The sequence below is a fragment of the Odontesthes bonariensis genome, chromosome 4 (genome assembly GCF_027942865.1).
Source record: "Odontesthes bonariensis isolate fOdoBon6 chromosome 4, fOdoBon6.hap1, whole genome shotgun sequence".
Classification (NCBI taxonomy): Eukaryota; Metazoa; Chordata; class Actinopteri; order Atheriniformes; family Atherinopsidae; genus Odontesthes; species Odontesthes bonariensis.
Window position 1 is genome coordinate 31,880,161 of NC_134509.1, and position 26,454 is coordinate 31,906,614.

General features: G+C 38.6%; 1 protein-coding gene across 1 annotated transcript in view; it reads right to left on the minus strand.

Moving 5' to 3' along the window:
• Positions 1-26,454, minus strand: part of LOC142378949 (voltage-dependent T-type calcium channel subunit alpha-1I-like) — a 158,818-nt gene that overhangs the window by 118,102 nt on the left and 14,262 nt on the right. The window contains exon 3 of the mRNA XM_075463966.1: positions 11,536-11,633. Within this exon, the coding sequence (XP_075320081.1) occupies positions 11,536-11,633 (98 nt within the window). The remainder of the gene's footprint in view (positions 1-11,535; positions 11,634-26,454) is intronic.

Consider the following 26,454-nt stretch of genomic DNA (forward strand, 5'->3'; position numbering starts at 1 on the left):
ACACATGGAACAAGGCGTACAGACATACAGTACAGGCAAATGCAAGCTTGTCATCGTGAACCTTGGTAGGCTTTATCTAACATCCAGCAAATGCACAGACTGTACTGTCTAGCAACACAACGCCTTCAGACTCACACATGGCCGTAAGGAGGCTCAACGAATAACACTGCTACCAACTGTCAAAGATTCTCCCTGGATTTAACCGTTAAATACAGAGGTGGTTAAAAGTGTCTTGAAACTTTATGAACAAACTAGTGTTTTTCCTTTTGCAGTCTGTCACACTGCACTGTAACATCATGCTCAGAGTATGGCGTTTGCTCCTAATTTTGGATGATCTAATTAAAGTTGATGTGGTAGCTGACAAGATATCTGTCTGTTCACAGTGGCGGAGAGGAAGGAGAAGCTCTGCAGCTGATAGGGATGTGAAAGAGGATCATTCCGTTGCTCCTAATGTGACCATCTGATTCAAATATGAACACAGCTATAAATACTGGTGAGTATTGCTATGGTATAGTAAACAGTACTGTGTGGTTTCACCAAGACCTCATGCAACCTTCCATAATACCACTACCACCACAAACAATGCATAAAATGAAACATTTCAACCAAATATAATCCTTCTTTTTAGACTGTTGACTTTGTAATAAAACTGTTGTTAATACTTTTTTATATTTTTTATTCTCATCTATTATCTTGTTTTTCTATTCTTATGTGACGTTTTCATGCTGCTGTGGCCTCTTGCAACTAAAACAAGGTAATGTCCCCATATGACTGCATCGACACATTTCAAAATTCATCTATCAGAATCGTATTGCAACCCAAGAAAAAGTGGATCGGTTATTCTCTATGTGTGGGTTTGCATGAGTGAAACCATTCTATGACTGTGATGGTGTATCTCCCACAGCACGGAGATTAAATTACCCCTGAGATGAGCTCTGTGGTAAATTGTCTTTAATAAAGGAGAGAATTGCTTCTTTAATCATCCAACAAATAAAGAGGAGAGAAATAACTGGCTTTTGGAAGAGATGCTAGTGCAATATGAACAGTGTTTGTTATAATACTGACCTTTTTATCCAGCGGTCACTGTGGACGTTACCTTACAAAATAACCCAACACTTTAAAAGTTATATCGATAATTGTCTTGTTAATAAAGCTTAAGTGAGTTATTGATTTCTAGTTCAAGAGGGATACAGAGATTTTCCTGAGCCAACACTCACCAGATAAATGCTGATATGAGGTACTGATAATGGATCATTAGGAAGTTCAATATTTTATCCACTGCCATCCAGAGGTTTTGGTTAAAGGTTACACTGATTTTTCAGAAGATATTTTGACATGCCGCTGGCTTTGCTTCTGCTTGTTCCCATACTCTCTTAACTTATTGGGACAGTTCTGCCTCTCCTGCTCTGACAAGACATAATTTTTTTTCACGCAAAAGGTATGAGTTATAAGTTATGCTGCTGTGATGATAACACCATCTAAAATGCAATATAAATGTTTCAGGTTGCAGTTAAAACAAGCAATGCAGTAACAGAAGTGACTGTTCAGTACAATGGTGCCCTTATAATAACGCTGTCTTGTCTGAGATCCAGACAGCTCAGGCTAAATCATACCGCTGCATATACCCATGTTATCAGCATAGTTTAAAAATCATGAAAAAAAAAAAAAACAATACAGAAAAAATAGAATTCATCGGGAAAAAAAACCCTCCTGTTTCAAGCATGGAAGTTGAATAAGTCTTTTTCCCATTCTCCTCTTCTTCTTTATCTTTTGAACTTTCACTAACACAAATGCTGTGTCCTGGGTGAAATGATGCTATTCAAACCACAAAGGAAGCACCCTGGTGTCTCCTTCATGGCGGTTTTTTCCAACATTTTTCCTTCACCTCTACAACAGATAAACAAATCCAATGAAGATAACCCTGTGATTAAATAAAGCAGAACTGCCAGATCACACCAGTAAACATGGTTTAGACTCATAAAAAAGAGAGGATTGACTGTGTTTTTATCCTCTAGGCGTCGCATCTTAAGGAAACGCTAACACAATGGGAGGTTTAAAAGTACAATGAAAACAATGAAACTGAAACACCTGTCATTTTAGTGTGGGAGGTTTCATGGCTAAATTGGACCAGCCTGGTGGCCAATCTTCATTAATTGCACATTGCACCAGTAAGAGCAGAGTGTGGAGGTTTAATTAGCAGGGTAAGAGCACAGTTTTGCTCAAAATATTGCAATGCACACAACATTATGGGTGACATACCAGAGTTCAAAAGAAGACAAATTGTTGGTGCACGTCTTGCTGGCGCATCTGTGACCAAGACGGCAAGTCTTTGTGATGTATCAAGAGCCACGGTATCCAGGGTAATGTCAGCATACCACCCAGACTGTTGCATGCCCAGAGTGAAGCATGGGGGTGGATCAGTGATGGTTTGGGCTGTCATATCATGGCATTCCACTTGTTGTGCTAGATGGGCGCGTCACTGCCAAGGACTACTGAACCATTCTGGAGGACCATGTGCATCCAATGGTTTAAACATTGTATCCTGAAGGCGGTGCTGTGTATCAGGATGACAATGCACCAATACACACAGCCAGACTGGTGAAAGATTGGTATGATGAACATGAAAGTCACCAGATCTAAATATTATTGAGCCACTTTGGGGTGTTTTGGAGGAGCGAGTCAGGAAACGTTTTCCTCCACCACCATCATCACGTAGAGACCTGGCCACTATCCTGTGTGATGGTAAATTTGATGTCTGCTAACCACTTGTCTTTTAAAAGACACCTTGTTGTAGACCCAGTGTCTGCAGGCCATGTCTGTTGATTAACACATTGACAATAATCATTCAAATGACCATTGTCTCCGGATTCTGCATCTCCCCAAAGTGCGAGACTTTCCCCCAGGGGGTGTGGCAAGGAGACAGTTGGAGAATACACACGGTGTGTTCTTTCAGGTGTCACCTGAAAGTCCAAACCCTCCTCTTTCTGTATAAATGCTTCTGATTTCCTTTGTTCTGGGTCTCTTCTTACCACGAACGCTGACTGGTGAGGATTGACCTCTTTTGCAGAAGAAAATAAACACGTGGCCGGCCGGCACAAACATTGAAAGTCTCTATTTCACTTCTCATCAGATGTAATAGGAAGGTAAGCAAAAACTTAATAGGGAATTAAGACAATAATTCCATAACAATTTGGCGTTGTCTCGGCAGGATTCACGCGCAATCGTCCGGGGCAAAGACACGGGAAGCGATTGGCCGTCCTGAATTATATAATTCAGCCTCTGAACGTCTGTTTAGTTTTTAAGACGGGAGGGCTAACCGCGTATTTGTCCTGAATCGTTGCCGCTGAAGTCCAACGAACATAGATCAGCGAAAAACCATCTGGTGAGTACTGAAATATTGACTTCTAAATTATTATTTCAAATTTGGGTTTTAGCATTTCCATTTCTCATGATCTTAGCAGGTGGCAAAGTTTTTTGCTGCTTGTAAACTTAAGAAAGACGAAGCAGAGGATGTTAAATGTTCGTAAAACGTTTGTCTAATGTAGTTTTTTGCTGCTTGTAAACTTAAGAAGACGAAGCCGGAGTGAATGTGTTTGTACGTTAAATGTTGTAAATGTTTGTCTAACGTAGTTTTTTGCTGCTTGTGAACTTAAGAAAAACGAAGCAGAAGAGTGAATGTGTAATGGTGAATGTGTTTGTTTGTAGTTTTTTGCTGCTTGTAAACTTAAGGAAACCGAAGCAGAGAAGAGTTAAATAATAGTGAGTCGTACGACGCTTCCTATTTGGAATGGGGGGCAGATTTTCCGTTGAGATAGCGCCATCTCCGCGGGGGCCACTTGTTGACGTTATGAGAAAAGAAATGTGGGGGGAAAAAGGTTAAAATATCTAAATGTTTGGGTTCCCAATAGGGGGTCCCTTAGTTTAAAAGACATATCAAAGTTAGAAGAAAAACTGAAGAATAGAGAACAGGAAATAATAAGACAGAACAAAATTCAAAGAGAGTTTACTAGAAAAAAAAAAAAAAAAAAAAAAAAAAGGAAAAGTGACATCTGTGTGGAAAATCCAGCTGGTAACTAAAAGCACTTCTAAAAAACTTTAGTTGTTTGTCCAAAGAAAACACTGTACTAAAACAGCCTTACAGGAGATCTCCAAGTCACTGTGGACTGTCGGTAAGTATGATGTTTTTCAAAGTTTGTGAAAATGTTATCATCACTCCAAAATCAGACTTTAAACTTTGTAATTCAGTTAAACAAGAAGCCATCGATGGAAAACCACCATTCTTTGAGTCTCTTAAGACAGCAGGAGTCATTGTCTCAGATGATGATTCTCCAAAACACACACCTTTATTTCCTGATAAGAAGATAGAAGAGATAAAAAAAATCAGCCAACACAGTGTCAGCCAACACAGTGGCGTGTTTTTTCAGGGTCTGCAAGCAGGTAATGCAGCCAATTAATACAATATTTGTATCAATGGTCAACTTTTTCATACATCTACTCTGAGGCTTCAGGTTTACACAGGAAGCTAATTCTGGTTTGCTTTCAACTTCAGCACACGAGGCCATACATTCACACGTCTGTTTCAAGAATACTGTGAAAGCCAATGAAGCGCTCAGACAGTCTTGAATCCTTTGTTTTCTCTCCAGACACTACTTTGTTACAATATGCTGATGACCTAAAGATTTGCATCCCACTTTGCAGGTCTATTCTGATGTTGATATTCTATTCTCACACTAACAACTCAGATCCTGTCTCTTTCAGGAAATGCAGGCGAGGATGCCGCTGGCTGCAAACAGAGTGACATTCCAACACACTGATTTTGTATCAATTCCTGTTACCATTTCCAACTTTCTTACAGCAACACAGCCCTTCGCCACACCACAGGAAAAGACGCTCCAGTGCCACACAGAAAAGGAAGCTGTGTGATGTGGACCTGACGATAAATCTTTCCTGCCTAAACATTTCTTTCCTCACTTGGCATAAGTGACACATGGGTTGAACCATGTGTCAAAAGGGGGGAAGAATAATGCTATAACCCAACACTGTTTTCACTAAAGGATTTTCAGATTTTCTTCAAGTTTCATCAATCATGAATGGTAAAATCACCACCAGCTTCCACTTCACGCCATGACTTCCAGCCTGACGACTGAGTGGGGGTGGAGGGCCTGAGAAGGAAGCAATGGTAACGAGATCCATCCCAGGGCCTTCTGATGACTGATACCGCTGTGAAGATGGCAGAGAACGACGCGGGTTCACGCCAACCACTGAAGGAAGATCCCCGAGCCAACGGAGGAGGAGCCAAGCTGCCAACCGGAACGACAAAGAGGAACACACGCCGAGGATGAACAACACGAGGACGAATGGTGCAAGGACGCACAGACGCCAGAGAGGACGACGCAAGGAATCAACTCAATAAACGCCAACTAGACGTGTTTCAACAAACTACACCATGGCACGTATTGGTGTGGAATTAAATATCCAAGCTCGGGTATACACAAACAACTCAGTTTTAGTCAATGGGTCACTCGACCCACATGGCTCCCAATTTAACATGCTGGTAGATTTTAAGACGGTCAAGCGGACCTCTGGAACTGAAGACAACCATTCTGATGAATATGAGAACATTACCAGCATCATCAAAAATATGCAAGATGCCATTCAACCCCCACCAGCAGTGAATGACTTTCTAGGCTAAAATCTTAGAGCCAAGGATGGCCAGCACGTTTTTTTTTAATAATAATTTTCTTTTTGCTCTGCATCTTAATTCCATGCGTGTTAAAATGGCTGTTTGATGTGCTCATAACAAAGATGATTTACTCCTCCACGTATGTTCATGTGTATGCCAATAAGGCCGACCAAAATTCAACCTCTGCTCACATTCCTGACACCAAATCAGACTTTGATAATAACATTTTGTAAATGTTTATTTTTATTTTCTTTGTTTTGCTTCGTGTTGGTTTGGTTTTGTTTGTTTGTTTTTTATATTCCCATTATTACTTTCTCTCTTGTAGACAACCGCCAGGATGATATATTTTTCAATCTGTGTGAATTAGTGATAATCAGATACTTAAGTGATGACTATTTTGTTCCCTTTCATTTTTTTTTAATTCCTTTTTATTTTTCTTTAAGGTTGTTTTGTTTTCTATTAGTGATTAGGTATACTCAATTGAAAGAAAGTGGTTGATGATTTCTAATTTTTATCTTTTTAAAATTCTATTTTGATATTGTTTTCCCTTATTTTTTACATTATTTCATTTTATTCTTTTTATTTTTTCTTAAGTTTGTCTTCTATCAGTGATTAATTGAATCAAAAGAGGGGAATGTGATGGTAAATTTGATGTCTGCTAACCACTTGTCTTTTAAAAGACACCTTGTTGTAGACCCAGTGTCTGCAGGCCATGTCTGTTGATTAACACATTGACAATAATCATTCAAATGACCATTGTCTCCGGATTCTGCATCTCCCCAAAGTGCGAGACTTTCCCCCAGGGGGTGTGGCAAGGAGACAGTTGGAGAATACACACGGTGTGTTCTTTCAGGTGTCACCTGAAAGTCCAAACCCTCCTCTTTCTGTATAAATGCTTCTGATTTCCTTTGTTCTGGGTCTCTTCTTACCACGAACGCTGACTGGTGAGGATTGACCTCTTTTGCAGAAGAAAATAAACACGTGGCCGGCCGGCACAAACATTGAAAGTCTCTATTTCACTTCTCATCAGATGTAATAGGAAGGTAAGCAAAAACTTAATAGGGAATTAAGACAATAATTCCATAACACCTGCAAGAAGAACGGCTTAAAATCCCTCTGACCACTGTGCAGGACTTGTATATGTCATTCCCAAGAGGAATGGACGCTGTATTGGCCGCTAAAGGAGGCCCTACACCATACTAATAAATAATTGTGATCTAAAACCAGGTGTTTCAGTTTCATTGTCTAACCCCTGTACATGTTGGCTGAAATTAAAAAGAGCCTGTTCTGGTAGATAAAAACTGAAGACATCAATGCCCTGTCTGGTAAAATAATTTGTTCTTTGATCAGACACCCCTACTGGCCTTCCAGGATTGTTTGCCAGTCCCCTCCAGAATTGAAACAATTGCTGTTACAAACATTTTCCGGCTGAACTTTGGCAAGAGATTGCTAAGGGCTGGAACAACAACCATGTGTTTTGTGAGACATTTTGCAAAGGTTGGGCAACCTTCTCTATCTGGATTACCAATTAGAATTTGGAAGGTCTGCAAAGTTACATAGTTTGAGATCATGCAATGATCAAAGTTAAAAGGATTTTACAGGTTATGGGTGATACGCCGTACTAGAACGCCAGCCAGCTTGGACTATATCTGAGCTCATTAAAGAAGCATTGTAGGAAAGTAGGAACATAGAAAGACCAGGTAGTAGGGGTACAATTATGAATTGTACAGTCTTTTTGGCAGTTTATACATGTTCAGAATTCTAGTCATTTCGTTACTTTTCCTTTCATATTGAATGCTCTTTCACCCTATTTCTCTCTTTTCATTTCTTCTATTTCATTCTTTATTGCGATTCAAGAGCAAACATAAGAACTGTAAAAATTAAAAGCTTTGAAAACAGCTTTCAGAATTGAAACCCTCTCATTACCATCACATTGTGGACCAAAAAATGAGAACATGCATAAACGCCAGATGAGACTGTCTGGTTGTGATCTGGCTGTCCCTCCTGATCAGCGCTTCCTCTCTGACTTCAGAATTCAGAATTCAAAGGAGGAGATCATGAGTGTAGTCTGTTTTTTCCCAGTGGAACAAATTACTCCCAAGAGAGGTGCAAGAACGATTTCAGACTCTGCTTGTGGAAAGAGGGAGAGATAAATGAGGTGAACTGATGCGGAGGATATGGAAGAAGAAAAGGTGAAGACATCAGAAAGAAGAGTAGACGGGGGAAGAAAGTCATCATTAGACACTGACCCTGACTGAATGGTGCAAAGCATGAAATTAATCAAAAACAAAAGGGATGTGGAGACAGAAGACATGAGAGATCGCAGGGGAAGCAAGATACAAATAAAATAAAAGGATATTCAAAAATGTCTACCACCCTTTCGTTTCGAATAGATTATTAAGAGATATGGGTAATTATACAAAGACCAGGGAGAAAGAGACAGAAGACAAAAAAGAAGCGTCTATAAATGATGCACAATCATTAATGTTCAGTACCACATATACGCATCACCATGCATTTCTCCATCAACACATCTACTACACCTACTTTCTAAAAAGCAAAAAATATATTCCTGTTTATGTGGAAGATTCATGAGCAGTGGGAGGTATAAAGCAACAACAATTATAAAGGAAGCAAAAAAACATTAACTTCAAGTACCAGCATATCCAGCTTAGAGAGTACTCGTAGCCCCCTAACATGATTGCCTGCTAAGCACAATTTAGAAACATCAACGAAAAAGCAGCAAGCAGGAAGCTCTGTTTGTTCCCATCAAAAAGGGCAGAGACTAAGCAGCAGTTCCAGGGTCGCTGTGACAGGGCTGGAGAGCTCAAAACACATGCTCATCATTTCAAAGATGGAGTGGTTGCTGCAAAATGGATATTTTTTCTCTTTATTTTTTTATCATTATTTTCTAATTAGAACGGCTTTGCACAAAATTACGTTTTGGGGAATTCAAAAAGTCATATGTTCCGAAGAGTTTGTTTCCGCATACAGGATGAAATAATTTATCAGTAACAAAAAATCATGTAGTGGCTTAACAGAGATGACATATGTTTGGGGTTTCTGTTTGATTTAATTTTGTTTTCTGGCACTGTCCATCTCTGTTTTAGAAAGCATGACACTGACTATCCTCACAGGCCAAAGGGCTCATGTAAACCACCAGGCGAGCTCAGAAAGACAACAGGTACACAGTCAAAATGGCGTAATTACAGCCAAAAAAAAAAAAAAAAACAAGCAAACAAAAAAAAACACTACAGAGCAATTGGGCTGCATTTGGCAGTCTGCTTTGTGACAGTGGAGCTGTTTTCATGTATCCCATTTCTTTCAGAATGAATAATGGCGTGGCACACAGTCAGTACTGCAACATTTGTTGTGTGCACAAACAATACAGGCGGGCATCTGTCAGCACAATGGAAATATAAACACTCACACAACACAGTACAGAGGCTGCTTCTGGTTGTGCGTTTTATCTTTGTAAAATGCAACACAAGCATATTTTAAAGGTCCCCAAGCACGTCACATTCTGATTAAAGAGGCTGCGTTATCCTGCTTTGACTTAATTGTGTGTAGACTTTGTTGTGCTTGTACAAATTTAAGCACAAATTGGTTGTGGTTCTTTGTTATATGTATTCATAGATCTGCAGACCCGACATCATTTACAAGGCTCGTATTGATTTGCTGATTTCCTTTTTTGATCGGGGTGGGTTAAAGTTCTTTTCTTTTTTAAAGGCGCTTTTTTCAAATCTCATTCTGACCAGCTGATAAGTCTAATGAGTCTTACCGTATTTCAGTAAGAAATCAAGGTTGTTCGAATGGCCTTACAGTTGTCAAGCCAGTAAGATGAAATTGACCAAAAAATTAAGTAGTTCTGTTTTAAAGGATATCTGTCAGGGCTGCCAGACATTTGATGGAAGACAAAGAAATCAAATGGGAAGCAGAAAGCTGAAAACTTCAGCCTTTACACCCCTAAAATGTTAAACTTTTGATACAAAAGTCTATATTTTATTGATTATATGAGTTGTTACAGTTATATAAAAGACTGGATGAAATATGGGCTTAAAGTGCAGATTCTAATGAAGGTTTTATCATTTCCCTTTCATTTTTTTCTTTTATAATGAGCACCTTCTTTGTTCGTAAATTAAATTTTATGACTATTTGAGAATCCTTTGACTGACATCTCACTGCCTGAAGTCTAAAACCCACGGACAGTGACTTGAAGTCTTATCAAGATTTTGGGTGAATGTCTAAATCAGAATGACAAATGAATCAATAACATACTACAGAATAACTTCTTCCTTTTCATTTAGTGTTCTATTCTATAACTGATGCGAACGTGCATCATAATAATGTGGAAAGTAAATTCATTTGTTTTTTTTTTATACATTTTTTTATCTAATTTTTTTAAGAAAAATCTTTGTAAAATCAAAGTGCTGTAACAGACTACCACTAGATCTGTCTGTCTCTCTTCTGGTACTCAGGGTTAGGTTGCATGTTAGGTTAATAGGTGATTCTGTGATTCTAAATTTCCTATGAGAGTGAGTGTGCATGGTTGTTTGTCACATTTGTGTCTGTGATGACTCTGTGACAGACTGGGAACCTGTTCAGGGTGTTCCTGCTTCTCACTGGGATGGGTTTAAGCTCCCTGCAAGGCTGTATTGCATAAAGCAGGTATAGTAAATGGTTGGATGGGCGGATGCATGCCTATAAGGGTCCTGTGGGTCTAACATGTACTTCAAACATATTTGTCATCTGGTCTTAAGATATTTCTGAAGTATCTCAGTTTACTAATGACGGATCAATCTAGGATCAGATTCTTTAAGTTTAGATTCACTATTTTGCAAATGAAAAAAATTATTTATTTATATATTTTTTTGTTATCCATGGGACTTAATTAGAAAACTGATTTATCCAATTCTGCCAATGAAAAGTCAACCTCTGAAAGAAATGTTACAAATATTGTTTTTCCTTTGTTAGTTTTATTTTTAATCTGGATGATATGTTGTATTGTGTCTATTCTGACCATGGGGTCTGTTACATTTGCACCCTGTATGCCAAGAGATGTGAAAACATGGCTTAAAAAATCATTATACACCCAGGGAATATCAAATTTCAGTTTTAAACATGTGATTTTAATGACAAACTGGATTAGAAAAAAAAAACAAAAAAACCCCACACACCTTTCAGATAACAACTCACAGAAAAAAAAAAACATGTGATTCACAATGAGCTCTTAGATCTTTTAAGTCAGTGCTTCACATTTATTTTTGTTTAATGATCAGTTTTGGAATTGTAATCAAAATTGCAGTGAATCCCTCTCAGTCCATTTTAGTTCATTTTTTAAATTCAGCTTGAAAACACAAAATACTTGTATTTTTACGTGTATTTTTTTACATACTGTGTCCAATGATCTATTGTGCATATTTTTTTCAATCTGAAGCTGCCTTTCTTATTCACTTTAAACACAATGTGCTTCTGATATGGTTGGGTTTAGTTAGCTAAGAGTATTTGATAAACTTTGATAAGTATGGCACATATGTGAGTAAAATAATCACAACTCCAATTGACTCAAGGTCAAAAAAGAAGAAGCAAGTATAGCAAGTATAAAAACGTTCGCAGCTGGTATATTTCCAGCTCAATGAGTAAAATTTGGGCAACTGTCCATGGTTCTGACTGAGTGCCACAAATGGCATTACATGATTAAAGTTTAGACAGTTTTTTTCCTCCGTCAAAAAAGAAAAAAAAAGAAATTATATAAATAAATTATATATATATTCTATATGTCTATTTAATTTATATGAAACTTATATACGACTCATATTCTAAACCCAGTCTGAAGGGGGTATGCGACTTACTTGGCACCCTGTTAATTGCTTTGAGAGGTCGCAGCACCCTCACTGTTCTGATAGCTGTGAAGTTGATGTTCTGCAGGTCCAGAGAGTACTCAATCATCCTGAAAAACACGCAACAACAGAAACAAAAACATTAACAACACAAATACTCACTGCACATGTTTTATTAAAGAGAAGTAAAATCAATTACAAAATATAGACTTTAACTTATGTGATCATCTCAGTAATTTAATCTTAACTTGCACAATCAGTTGATCTATTGTGCTCCTCCCTCCAAATTTGTTCCTTTTGAAAGCCTAGACAGAAACTCACACCCCCTCACACAGTTGGGATCCTGCTGTGCTGAGCTTGATATGAATAATGAGCTGGAATATGTGTAATTTATAATGAAATGCTTTCACAATGGGTCAGAGGAATGCTCTGTAAAATTATCTTAATTGTGTATGGGAAACAAGTCTGGTTGTATATCTTTACACATTAATTAGTTTATGGCTGAGAATGAATATCAATGCATGCAGGTGTGTAGTTTTATTTGACAGTGTTACAACATGCAACACATTTGAACACAGGTAGAGGAAGGTGTCAATCCACAAGAGAATAAGTGCAGAAAACCTCCCTGGGTCCTGGAAACTGTGCTGGCTTTTAACACAAGCTATGACAGCATCAAAGTGTGTCCTGTTGGTTTGCAGGTACACGCATGTGAGGCCTAAGATTGAATGTGCAGTCTTCTGAGATGAAAGCAGAGTCCTGTGAAAGGCCAAATATTGGAGGTGGTAGAGGTACACAAGCAAGTAAAACTAGGTATGTCAGAACAGAAAAAGAGAGTGAAGGCAAAGAGAAAGCATTTTGCAATTTGACCTATTTTTGATCAATTCATGACAGTGAAAACATTTATTTTATTATTTTTTTGCCATAATAAAAGCAGAAAACAAGATCGCTGGCGTTAAGAGAGCAAGAAAGAGGACTATAAACAGAAAACAAGAAAAAGAAGATGACAGGAGATGAAAAAAGCTTGAGACAAGGTCTAGATCAGAAGTCTACTTGAGTAAAGCACAAAAGGAGGCTGAGTAAGTGCAATATAATGAAGGCAATAAAGCCAGATTGAGAGAGGGAGCCAGAGAGAGCCCGAGGCTTTTGTCAAGTGTTGGAACTAATTATGACTTTAGGAACATAGAGCCATAGAGAGAAGTGAGCACGAAGCATGTACCTGGCTGAACAGAGAAATGCTGTTGTCGTACTAAGAAAGAGGGAAAGAGGTGGGGGTTACACTGCTGTGCAAAAGAAAAGTACTGGAAAATAAGCCAAGTTTCAGGCTTTTGACACAAATATTCTACTCCTCCAAAGATAGTCCAGCACTTTACAATAACAAGCTAATTTCTGTGAGAACAGCCCACCGGCTGATTTTTTTCCAAGCTATCCAAGCTCTCGACTTCTCGACCTCCACACTTGGAGAGGAGTCTTCTCAGAAAACCAGCCGAAAAATAACAATCAAATGGACAGAAACAGACATATTCGTAATTCTGGTGTTCTACAAAGTGTCTCACAGTTTGAAATGGAATCTTGTGGGGCTTCAAAGTTGAAAAAAACACGATCAAGGTACTAATACAGTAAGAAAGTAACCCGAGAAGTTGGAGAAGGATTCTAAAAATACAAGCAGTAAGAAGCTAATTCAATGAAATATCAAAGGTGGGAAGAAGAAGGGTTCTTAAAATTAAAAATCATACTGAAACTGGAAAAAACATGACCAAAGACTCACCAAGACCAACCTATCTACATTGAAAAAGGGAATATACAGTGCAATCAGCAACATTCAGGTAAGATGACTTGAAAGTAATCATGGGTATTTGTCCAGTTCTGACTGGCAGTGATAGAAAACATGACACCTGAGGAAAGGGTCATTTTCACCACCTTGCAGGCACAGTACCGATATCAATAAAAACTATCATGGAGGTAATGAAGGCCTGTCACCTTTTATGGTACTTTCTGTGACTGTTATTTTAGCTATACGTTTAATTTGTCTCTGTTAAAGCAGTACTCAAACACAGGTCCACTGTCAATAGGTTTGAAGAGATTAATGTACAATCCATGAACAATAACTGCATCTTCCTGGCCTCTTTGAAGCTTACATGAGTTCATTAGAGCTGCTTTGTTCAAGAGGATTTCAAACAAGAAAAATAAAACATAGAGCCAAACATATCTAACAGCAATGAAAAATATGTCAATCAACTTGTTTCAGGCTGGTTGAACTGCAAATAAATAAAATGCATATTAACACACGTATTTCTGAGTAAACAGATTCTAGGTTCAGAGCTTCAGCTAAAACAGGGCTTTTAAATGAGGCCAAAGGTGCAACTTGTGAATGAAGTAGTTTATTTCATTTTCAGCTGTCCAACGAATACACTGCAGCCCGGCCCAATCTCCACTTCAAAGCATCTTCGAGGCATGGGTCTAACTGAGTGAAACATGAAATATGAATCGCTTCGTGATGGCAGAGAATTACGTTCACCTTGCCAGTGACAGGAGACAGCTGAGCCCTCACTTTGCTATATCACTCCCACAAATCAGACAAAGATGCACGAATAAAACACAGCGATCAAAAGTTAGGTCAGAGTGCACAACGGGGCTTAGTCTGTGGCCACAAAGGCGTGCTCTGCAGAGGGTGGGTCTCAACACTATCATTTCTCTTTTCTATGGCTGGAGCAGAGAAGTGGATGAGCACATCCTCTACTTCCAAGAGGGGAGAAGAAAAAAAAAACAGACACTGAGCATGTGTGTGAGGTCATGACATTTTGGTGGTGGTGGAGGGGGTAAGATGAAAGTACAGACGGAAAGTAAATATAACTGTACTGCAAATTTTCTACAAGTGCCATCTATCCGTGTGTGTGTGCTTTTGTGTTTGTGAGGTGGGAGACATAATGGGATTCTGTCATTTTTCAGCAATTTTTGCTCTAATTTTAGATAAGACATTTTTTTTTTTTTTTTAACCACACAAACACACAAGATTACACCCAAGCAAAATGCACACACAGAGACATGATATACGCACATACATGTAATAATCCGGAACAATACAGAGGATACATCCTAGTTTTTCACACGATGAGCAGATTTCTGCCAGTTTCACACATACATGCAGGCACACACGTAGAGCAGAGACGACACTCTATGAAAACTTAAAAAGCTGTGTCAAACCAGTAGGCACAGGGTAGGCCCCACATTGGGATTTGCACACTAAAATACACTTACATGACACTGAGGTATTAAGTTATATAAGCTTTTAACCTACATACACATAAACAATACACACAAACCGGCCATTTCTCTCAGACACACACATATACCTTTACACAAACACACAAGTCAAACTAAATTTAGTATCTGAGTTTGAGTTAGGACAGCTCGCAGACTAAACAGCTTCATGAATATTTCAATGGAGTAACCAGATTACTTTCTGTCTCCAAGCAGCCACAGTTGGAAGAATGTGGAGTTTTTTCTTTTTATTTATTTATTTTCATGTCTCCAAACGTAGTCCCTTTTATTTGGGGTTTTTAGTCTCTTGTGCCTCTCTCCTCCTCAGGGAACTGCTGCGTCTCTGCAGTTTACTCCAACCCCCCTCCACCTCCATTTTAACACTGTCACTAGTTGGCATGATGAAAAATGAAAAATCAGAGGTGCCATCATAGTGGAACAGCATGACAGATTTCCTCAAAGGTTGCCTCCATGGGCGGTTGTCCCTAAAAGCAGATGTGTCGAAATGCAAGAGAGCATTTTTAAAAATTTTCTTATTAGTTTAGGGAAAATTTTCATCGTGTAAAGTAAAATTTATTGGTTTCTGTTAATTTCAAATTGATATTTCTTTAGAAGTAGCTTTAAAGGTTGGCTAAGTCATTTAACTGATCCTTGGCTTAGAGCATGAGACACCATCCAAACGTGATAAATTAGAACTGCCAGTCATTGCATAACGCCCATGATATCCTCACATTTAGGATGTTTTTTAAAAAAAAAAAATGATTTTAAATATCAAGACATTTTTGTGGACTAGCTGTAGGTATGAAAACCTGATGAAAACATTTGAAACACTAACCTGAGGGTGCATGTCTGTGTGGCACCTCTCTTCACAGCACTCTCATTTTTAATCAAATGGACATGGAGTTCCCAACAGTGATAGCTGTTCTACCGAGATACAATGAACTTCAAAAGTCATCTTGACATCACTCGGTGTCATAAAATGCATTCCATCATTACAGAGTGATGGATATAATATGCTTCAGTAAGTATGATGCATTTTTTAAAAATGTATTTCCAGTTAATTCTTACATTGTAATGTGCGTTGTTAGTTCTCCATTCCGGTATTTTGTAGAATTACTTATAACTGTTAAATATAAATCAAACTGCTTTGATAAACTGCTGCTGCTTTTGAGCATTTTTCTGAGCGATAGATATCCCTTTCGACTATATTTTATATATAAGTTATTGTCTTCTGCCAAAATTAGTGTTGTGTACACATTTGTAAGAACGAGCAGAATTACAAACCTGAGGGAATGTGTAAAATCAGTAGTTGCGATAAAGTGTAGCTACAATTACAAGTCTGGGGCCAAATTAGAAGCTCAGTGAGGATCGACTTGTAAGTGTGGTTTGCAGGTTAAACTAATTGCCATGATAATTCCTACACCATCAAAAAAAACCAATGGCTAATGTTCTTGAAAAACATTGACTTAAAACTGCCATCGAACCCTTCGTGTGTCACTCTAGCTCGTCCTGCATGTGATTAATGACAAGATTAATTGCTAAATTAAGAGTAAAACCTTTGAAGCTAGTTGTTTATTAGCAGCAACTTGAAAGATGCAGATATAACATATTGTAGTTCACTAGCATTAACAGGAAACGTTTCTGTTCTCATGAAGTCTGACATACATTAGCAGAAAGCTATCTAATTGGTGATACAGACAGTGGATGGCCTTGGCTTGCACAATATTACAACTAAATACATTTGAGCCATTCCACTGGCCAAATAGAGAAGGATAAACTAATATGGCAATTGCCACAGAACACTAAATGTCTCCTTTTATGCCTGCAGTCCAGGCTAAACTCCTTCTGGAGAAGATGGCATCAATTATTAAAATGAGATTAATGGATGCAGTACATTTTCTGTCCCAGAAGTGGTTAGCAAGTCAGAATAGATAGAGAGGTACACACACACACACAGATTTGTGAGCACAAAACAGACACACAAACACTGACAAAAGCTGTAATTCCCTCCACTCTCTCTCTACTTTTTCCATCCTGGCCTTGTATTCTATCCTCACTTCTAACTTTATACCTGACAAACTCCCTCTGCTGTCTCATCTGTCTGTATCACTGAAGTTTAATCTCTATACTCTTCTTCATATTGTGTCAATCTGTTTTGCGCTGTGTGTTTTTTTTCCCACCTCTGAGCGTATTATTTTCTATTCCAACATTCAAACTGTGTGTCATGTAGTGTTGGAGATCAAATGAGCTTCTGTTACACCAACCAGTTGGTTACAAATGCTCATAAACGTGTCAATGGCTGCATGTTATATGCAGAGACATTGATATCATGTCAAAGATAAGAGCCAGCTGTTGCTCTTCTTACGTGTTCGATCCCATATTCTTCCTATTAGATTCTTCACACATCAAATCCAAGCCTTGACTTGATAACATTGTTATGAAGTAAGATACACACAAACAGCTTTGATAAAATGCAGTTAGGCATTTGAATTAAGAAACCAGTATCAGGTTTGTCAAAGTGCATTCAGTGTAAAATTGATGTATTGAGCTGTAAAGAATGATATTTAAAGGAAAAAAGAAAAAACCCTTTAATGTAGTGTCAATGAGTCAGTCTGGGCTCAAATGAAGAGAAAAAAGCTAAGAAAGCCTAAATCCACATACAGTAAGAAATGCCAATTCTCTGAGATGCTACTCCTAACTCCTTTGCATAGTACAGTATGTATTTTAAATACAGAGGACTTTACTGACGTCCTGACCCAGGTTGTGCATCTCTCCACATGCAGCTCAGTCAAACTGTATCCAGCATAAAAGTAAGCAAATAACATCCAAGGGCATTTAAATAATGTAAGTTATATACTCTTTTCCCAGGACAGCCTGTAATCTTTAACATTTTCATAAAAAAATCATTTAACTAGGATAAGTCATTACTGGTAATGACTTATACATGACTTAGCTTTTATTGGCTCAATATTGCTTTTGTGGCAAACAGCAAAGAAGTTATTTCCCCATAGAAAATGACATGAAGCTAAGGAGATGAAAATCCCCTATTGTATGGACAGGAGAGAAATGACTGAAGCCAAGGACTGACAAAAAAAATGCAAAAAAGATAAACACATCTATAAGACATCGCATGCAGATACAGTCCATCAACTACAAACACACAGTAATCTGTTTTGTCCATCTTACACTGATTCCCGTGCTCCATTTACTGTACGTTGGTTTCATAGAGTATTGAGGGTCATCAACCCAATAAGGTCATGAATCATATTTCAATATACAATAAACAATAAAATAAAATCACTTCAGAGTAGAGCTGATGTATGAAAAATAATGACAAAACAACAAGCAGATGACCTAACCCTACCCAGGCTCCGCCCTCGCAGTGACGTAACACCTTCGGCTCTGCTACACTTACTCAGGCAAACTGCTCATTCAGGTGGATTCGAGTTCCCGAAAAAATGGGAACTCCACCCACTTTGTGGGGAAGCAATCAACTTTGAGCAGCGCAAACGGCCCAGGGTAGAGGCGTGTTCAAGGTAGTGACGTGGTTGAACTGCCACTCAACCCATGGATTGTACACGGAAGCGCTTCATTCAATATCAACATGGAGCAGCGTCAAACTTTTGACACTGCTGTAGATGCTGTAATGAAAGTGTTCGACGGGAGATTCTCGTTAAAAATCGAGCAAAGAACAGCTCTTGAATCATTTCTTGACAGGAAAGACGTTTTCGCCTTGCTCCCTACTGGCTTTGGTAAGAGTTTAATCTACCAGTTAGCCCCGCTGGTAGCTAAATCATACGTCAGAGGAAAGAGTGGTGTGATTGGCTTAAGCTTAGGCACAGCCTTTTCTGGCCACAACCAGTAGCAACCCGAGGGAGGCGGGTTGACCAGGCCATTTCGAATCGTATTCGTTATGGTCTTGGTCAGACCAGAATCTCGAAGAGATTTGAAAGTCTATGTTAATCAGGCTAACCTAACCCTAACCCCCAGCTCTCAAAGTTAAATACTTCGCATTGACTTTACATCAGATAACAAATGATTCATCAGAGTTATTCATCTCTGATATATTGATAGCTACATTGGTCCATAAATGCTGATGAGAAATCATGAGGGTGAATTACAAAATACACTTTTCTGCCACAGCCAGCAGGTTTTTAGTGATCTGCCAGATCACACGCTGTTCTCGTTCTTAGTGCAAAACAATTTACAGAATGAGCTTATTTTCAAAAATCAGTTTGACACTGTTGAATTCCGGCATTAAAAAAAGAAATCTGCCTAATTCCAAAATGAAGCTTGTTTATTAACTTTAAGCAAATCGTAGTAACAAAAAGAAACAGAAACTAAATAAAGATTCGGTCACTCTGTGTCTTTAAACTGCTTCAACTCTCCGAGGTACTCTAGCAGTTTCTGTAAGGTTCTTGGCAGACAGTTTAAAGTGGGCATCTTGGCAAGGATCGGGTCTTCTGTGGATTATGGCTGCTTCTTTAGCTTCCTGTAACTCCAGGCTGACTCTGTGATGTTAAGATCAGGGATCGGTGCGGGAAAAACCACCTGTCACAGGGACCCATCTGGCTGAAGATACTTCTTTATTTTACTACTCTGTAGTTTTGGGTTTATTGTAATGCAGGTGAATATTGGATCAGACACTAAAGTGCCTTAAACATATGCATAGTACTGAGTATTTAACATGTGAGAGACACGTATTGATACTTATTGATCACGCAGAATGAAATGGTTTGAGGAGGTTTCATGTTTGTCATGAAAACACATTTGGTGTAGCTTGTTTTTACAAGATAACAAAAATTAAACAAATAAGTTATCCAAAGGTTCTTTATTCTTAATACCGTATCATGTACATAGTTTTTGAATAAACACTATTTTCTCTCTACCTTCGTATCACTGCGTGCTGTGTACACCGTGCAGAACGAAATGCAGACCGAGCAGTAAACACTGTAACAGGCGCGCCTGTCGGCAGGTGGCAGCACGCAGTGATACGAAGGGAGAGAAAATAGCGCCAAGCGATTGTGAGGTCTGACTTTTTCTGGATGAACGATTTTGTGATGCAAATGTTTTACTCTTTTCAACGCATATTGTTTTGAGAAGCAAAACGCTTTATTTTTGTGGTCCCTGCCATCTAGCCGGACTACTTTCGTCAACGCCAAAACGAGGCTGGAACTCGGCTCACAGGACGCAGCAGGGGTAAGAAAATGTTCATAAATTATATTGCTAGTATGGGATGTCATGCAGCTTCATGTCAAAAGAGGCGAACTATCCCTTTAAAGATAACAAAATCCCTTATTGTGAGCCAGTAAGGGGCCATCTCTGATGCTTTTACAATGCAATACCAAAGTTTCATCACCACCAAGTTCAGTATGCAGTGACTTTTTATGAGATGCACTTGCAGGTGCTTAATACAGCAGTCTTGCAAGAAATCCCAGGTCCATAAAAGTTCTAATCCCCAGTCTGCCACTCAGGATCAGTTTTGGCCTCCCATCTGTGCCCCTCATCAATAAAACGTTTGGCAGCTCACAAACTATGGGTGAGACTGTAAACATGTAATCTGCAAGCATATGCTCAGAATATAGACATTTATACTACGCAGGTGCACTTTAAGTGCATGTGCATTGCCACATTCAGGTGGAAAGTTGTGAGAACAGATGGAAAGTAAAAAACAAGGTGCAATTTGTTCAGACACAAGTTGGAACCAAAAAATATGACAGAGCACAGGCACCGATGAGAGAATGGTTTTAATTACCGTTTCAGTACCCTCTTATTTTAAACAGCAAAAAAGTTGCTGGAAGGCATCAAAGCAAACAACACACCGTACTGCAGTGGAAGCAGCCAGAGTTATGGATCCCCGTTTTAACAATTCTAAGGTGATATAAATTCTACTAATTCTCTTGACAATGTTGTTTTTTATCGGAGCCATCTTTAAATTGGAGAATCAGTGGTTCAGTCCCATGCGCCTACAAATGGTAAAGTGCCTTTGGTCAAGACACCAGCCAATTTTTTAACATTGGGGCACAGTGGGCTAACACTGTCTTGAAGCCAACACATGGTTGCAGCCCGGGGCTTGAAGCTCCAGACAGAAATGTCTTTTCACTTAAATTGTGGGGCAGTTGGCCCCGGTGTATTCCTCCAAAGTCTGCCCACATGATACTGTGTCATTGTGAATGTCATTCAACTTGCTGTTGAAGTCCCAGAGAGCCGGTGTACCATTCATACACAACACGCAGTAGTAATAAATAAATCTGATATTGTCTATCGCAACAAAAAGGAAGGTGAGCAGAGAGCCCATCACAGTAAACAAAAAGGTGCACTCAGTTGCGCGTATGCATAGTAAACACTAGAACAATAAACACTCCGCAGGCAGCAACACATTGTGCTCACATGATATCCCTGTTCATTGTTAGAAATGCCCCGAGCTCGGGAAGAAAACGGGTGTCTATTCTGCTGTAGCAGGGAAACATTACAAATTAGAGCTGTCTGCACTCATCTGATCACCACTGTGACCGTTTCACAAGGATCCATTCTCAGATACAGCAGAACACATTCCTGTCTTCGTCCAGAGCACGGTTTGTGTCTGATGGTGAACATGGATTTCATGGGTTGGAAACTGAAGTTTTCATCCCCTGAAAGTTAGAGCGGCTTAAACGCAAATGTTCTTAGGGAGATGGATGTGAATGTGTGCTAAATAATAATACCACATGACCAAATGAAGATGCAGTGCTGAATAAAATACGATGGGGACATTGTAACACTTATGTAAGAAACTCTAAACATGAAGCGTTGGTTAAATAAACCAGCTAGCATGGCATAAGTTGTGGCCGCGTTGATGCTCCGATCAAGGCCTTCATAAGCATCAGAAACGACTGTGGATGTCACGTTCATGGGGTTTTCCCCATGTTTTTAGGTCTGTGTTTTATCATGTTTTAGGTTATGTTACGTCTTAGTTTTAAGTTAATTTTTAGTTTTAGAAAAAACAATGCCAAGTTTTGCCATTGTTTTTTCCTCAGTCCCCATGTGCTGGTCATCAGTTTCATTCACTTCACCTGTCCATTGTCTTCAGCTGCACTCATTTACCAATCAATTTAGTTTCCAGGTTTCCCCATTCAGTTGTGAATTCCTTACTCTGTTTTCACCCTTCATGCCACGTCACGTTAAATCAAGTTCAACCAAGTATTTTCTTGTCATGTCAAGTCTGTTTGTTTTTTGCCTCTTGCCTCAGCCTTAATCATGTTTTATTTTTCCACAGTCTCGTTCTGTTATCCGGCTCAGCCGCGCTTTTTGTTGACTTTTGTTTTGATAAATAAATCTGTTTGCTTTTTGAAAAGTCCGCATCCGTGTCCTGCCATCCCATAACTGACAGTGGAAATGCTATTGTCGCAGGCAGGTTGTCGGTAGCCTGCTTTTGGACTAGAAACAAAGGCACTGACCCCACTTGCCCCCAGTATGCTCATCAGTGTGTGATTGTCGAAAGAAAAAATATATGAAAATAAGAGCCTAAATGAATAACAAACTCTGTATAAGAGTTTGTTAAAACATTTTGTAATACACTTGCTTTAGGCAAGGTTATAAAACCCCAAATAAATCTGGACCACTTGTCATTTTACAGATGCATGAAAAAAAAGAATGGTCACTCTGTTTTTATTTTTCATTAGTTTTCATATGTTCCTGGCAATGATTCAATGCCTGAAGGCCTTCTGAGAACAGAGCAAAAACTAAATCAGTGGCTACAGTGCATAAAAGACTTCAGCAAGGCTATGTCTCTACCAAAGACCAAAATAATACCTTTACATTCTGGAGGGAATAAAATGATTTGTGGAACAGAGCATTTGCCACTGTTTTGAAACTCTACGCAATTGAACTTCTGTGCATCTTTGTCCATCAGGAGCCAACCATGCAACCAACATCTGTAGCTGACTGGGATTGCTCTCTGAGCCGTGGTGATGTAGCTTTGATGGCTAATACTAAGAATAAGTAGAACAAGTCAGCAACAGCCTGAACAAAATAATAATTCCTGGTTGCGATTCTTACATTATCTTTGGAAAAAATGCACTTAAATTTTAAAATGTGTAAAATTATGAGCCGTGACAATACCCTTTGATGTTCCTTCTTTTCTCAGCCAGGGTGCTTGTATATGATGCACTGAACACAAAGCATTTTCTTATCTTCTCTCTCAGGTGTCGGAGACAGAGTATGTCAGGGGAGAGAATGAGCTAGGACACTGAATGCAGTGTCCTAGCTCTGAGAGAGGGGAAGCAAAGCTTAGCCTGCGCAAACCGATAGCCTCTCTGACACGACCCTAAAGACAGACTAATAAAATGGTATGCACACCTTTAAAGACACAGCTTGCACATGTATTACCTCACATACACACAAACACAGGGACACAGTGCATGTGGAACTCAAAAGGAAAGATTTCACTTTTAGTTAACACGGATAGCAGAGAAAGTAGAAAAATATGAGCAACAAATGCTTTGAAGCTAAAATTCACTAATTTAATTAAATCAATTCAGCAACAAACTCAAGGTCCATAAGAGAAGGAGAGTGCTAATGGATTATACAACTGGAATTCATATTGCTGCTGTCTTTACTGTACTAAGGGTACAAAAATTTCTTACAACGGCTGGTGGTTGAAAAGAGTAAGAAGCATAAATTAACCTGCGGAAGTTAATGATTCCAAATTCCTTAGAAAAATGTTGGAGAAAAAAGAGATTGGAGATTGTGAAGTTTCTTAAATCACATGTGAACAAATCACTTTTTTCTTCTGTTCTGAAATGTAAAACTGGGAAACAAGAACTTTTCTTGAGTATTTTCAAAGTTTCCACGTCTGCTGATTCTGCCACATTGCATTTCCGAGTAAAATATGTAGAATTTTCCTGACAATATTCATCTGACGGAGTTACAATGACATAACTGTGAAATACTCTCTGGTAAAATTGACATTTACACAGAAGTAGAGCTGTGACAGTCAAAAACAACATAATAAAACCAGTAAGAAAATATTTTGACAGTAAAATAACAAGATTTCACATTTCAGTTTTTTTAAAGTATGAGTTGGCTTTTTCAGTTTCAACAATAACATGAGTCACAGCCTCATATGCCATAGCTGGCCTCCACCTCCATCTGTAACAACTGTAAAATAATCCTATCATTACATGTGTAAATAATGCCTAGTCACAGAAAAAATAGAATAAAAATAAAATTGCTTTTTCAGGATTTTAAGTGTAAGAAAGATATTCACAATTGATCCAGAATATGCAGAAAACCATGCACCTTAGTCTTGGAATACCTGATATATATTTTCAAATTTGACCAGCAAGTGTCACCAGTTGGGCTTCCATTTATTTGTGAGGCAAATTTAATGACAGAGTCAGAGTGAGAATGGGCTGCTCAGTAGCAATACAGATCGGCAAAGACTGAAAAAGAAATCCTGCAGAGTTTTAAATGTGAAAGTCAATATTAAGCTTGAAAAATGACCTTTAAAATGGTTAAAGACCAATTCCAGCAAGAGCCAGCTGAACCTTCTGATATCTAACATATCTGCTGCTGTAGCACCAGACTGAAGGAAAGTTTCTTTCCTCAGTCAAAAATGTAAATTTCCTATTTGAAATTTTCAAAAACATTATTCATTCCTATACTGCATACCTGTATGCTTAGATGATTTGATAAATTTGAAATTCTTGAATTCCCCCCATTGGGGGATGAATAAAGTATTTTCCTATTCTATTCTATTCTATTCTATTCTATTCTATTCTAATAGATTAGAGGACACTACATCTTGGAATGTTTTTGAAAGTTACTTGTCGCATAATGATGACCTTTGAATCCTGAATCATACAATAAAAAAGGCCATTTTGTGTGCTGTAAGTTTATTTTCATATTCAGCAATGTTTCTAAAAACCAAACAACAATAAACACAGAAGACAGGTCAGACTCCTTCCCATAACTCTAATACCTTATTTTGTGTCCTAGTCCTTTATTTTCCCACTCTCTCAAATGCTTGGCATCCACCCTGCTGCAGGCAAACACAACAGAGAGATGCTCAAACATATTAGGATCAGTGTCACTCATTGGATGTAATGTTATTACTGCATCCAAGAGCCAAGAGCGGCTGTTTATATATGTGTGTATAAAATCACTGCGCCTGAGACTTGAATATGGGGAGACAGATATCATAAGGAATTCATAGGGCACTCATTTGTTGTGTATACAACAGTCAGCTACGAGAGACCTTTAAAGAAAAACAGAGGATGAGTGAGGAAATAACTGTTTTAAATTCATGCAAAACCTTGTAATGTGAAAAATAACATACACTCACTTCCAATCAGTTGTCAGGTTTTACGTATAAGCATATTAAAGTATAATTTGGTTCTTACCATCAGATGAATGACAATGTGTAACATTTTACACTGTGGCCTTGTTTACTTAACAAAGCTAAGACAAAAAACAGAGGCACATTGTGAAAAAGATATTCTATATTGACAAAAAATTATTCAAAAGTGTAAAACATTCAAGACAATTTTCCCAGAACAGACCATGCAATTCTCCAAGACACCACAATAAAACCAACAGCTACATCTCAAACCTTACAGGCCTGGGTAGCATGGTTTGTTAGGAAGGGAGGCCAGAACAAAGAATCTTCTCTCCTAAAAAGAACATGGTGGTATGGATTAGGTTTGTAAAGCTGCATTAATACAATACAAAGTCCTTTGGATGACCAAAGTGGAAATGTTTGGTCACAACTAAAACTTGGTAAAAATTTGGTCATTCCGAGAACACCAGTAGATTTCCAAAAAAAAAAAAAAAAGAGTGAAAAAGAAAAGAATCACTTTGCCATGTCTCAGAGTCCAGATTTTTTTCCTGATTGAAATGTTGAGGCAGAACTTCAGAAGAGCTGTGCATTTACAAATTACCACAAACCTCAATGACCTCAATAGACCTGTAAAACTATAGAATTTAAGTAAAGGAAAAAAAAAACTTTATGCTCTGATAGGTAATACTTCATTCATAAGAATTTCCTAAATAACTGCCAATCCAGGACTTTTCCTGGTAATTATAATATTTCCCTTTTTGTAAAGTGTTACCATTAAGTCGTAAAATTACAAAATTAAACTCCCAGTTGGAGATTTGTTTGTCAGGATTAAAATCCTGAGTGACACTCAGCAGGTGGTTCTGCCTGAAGAAAAATCCACACGAAGGCAAACGTTAACTGTAATACTCGACAGCTGCCAACTCCAACACCAGTCCATGTGGGAAAACACAAGCTTGCTGATGTAACTGTGTGCAGGGTCTGCTTCAGCTGTACAGGCAGCACAAGCTGACCTCATGCTGATTCTCATCCTATTCCAGTGGCTTGCCTTTGGTTTGTGTCTGCAGCACATGGTTCCCAGGGGTGCAATGTTTTATCACTCCCCTTCCCCATCACTACAAACGCTGCATGAGGTGGATGCAAGACTGGGGGAGTAATTGGCTGTGGTGATGGTATCTGCCATGCAGGCGCTTAGCATTGGAATTTAGCACACATTTCAGGTGACAGGTCTCTATTTAAGTGATGCTGCTTATAAGATGATAACTGAAGGAAAAATGAGCACAGGGAGGATGAAGAAAGATGTATGAGCTAAAACTGTTAGATCAGAGTAGGAAAGAAAGAACTGGATCACACATTAT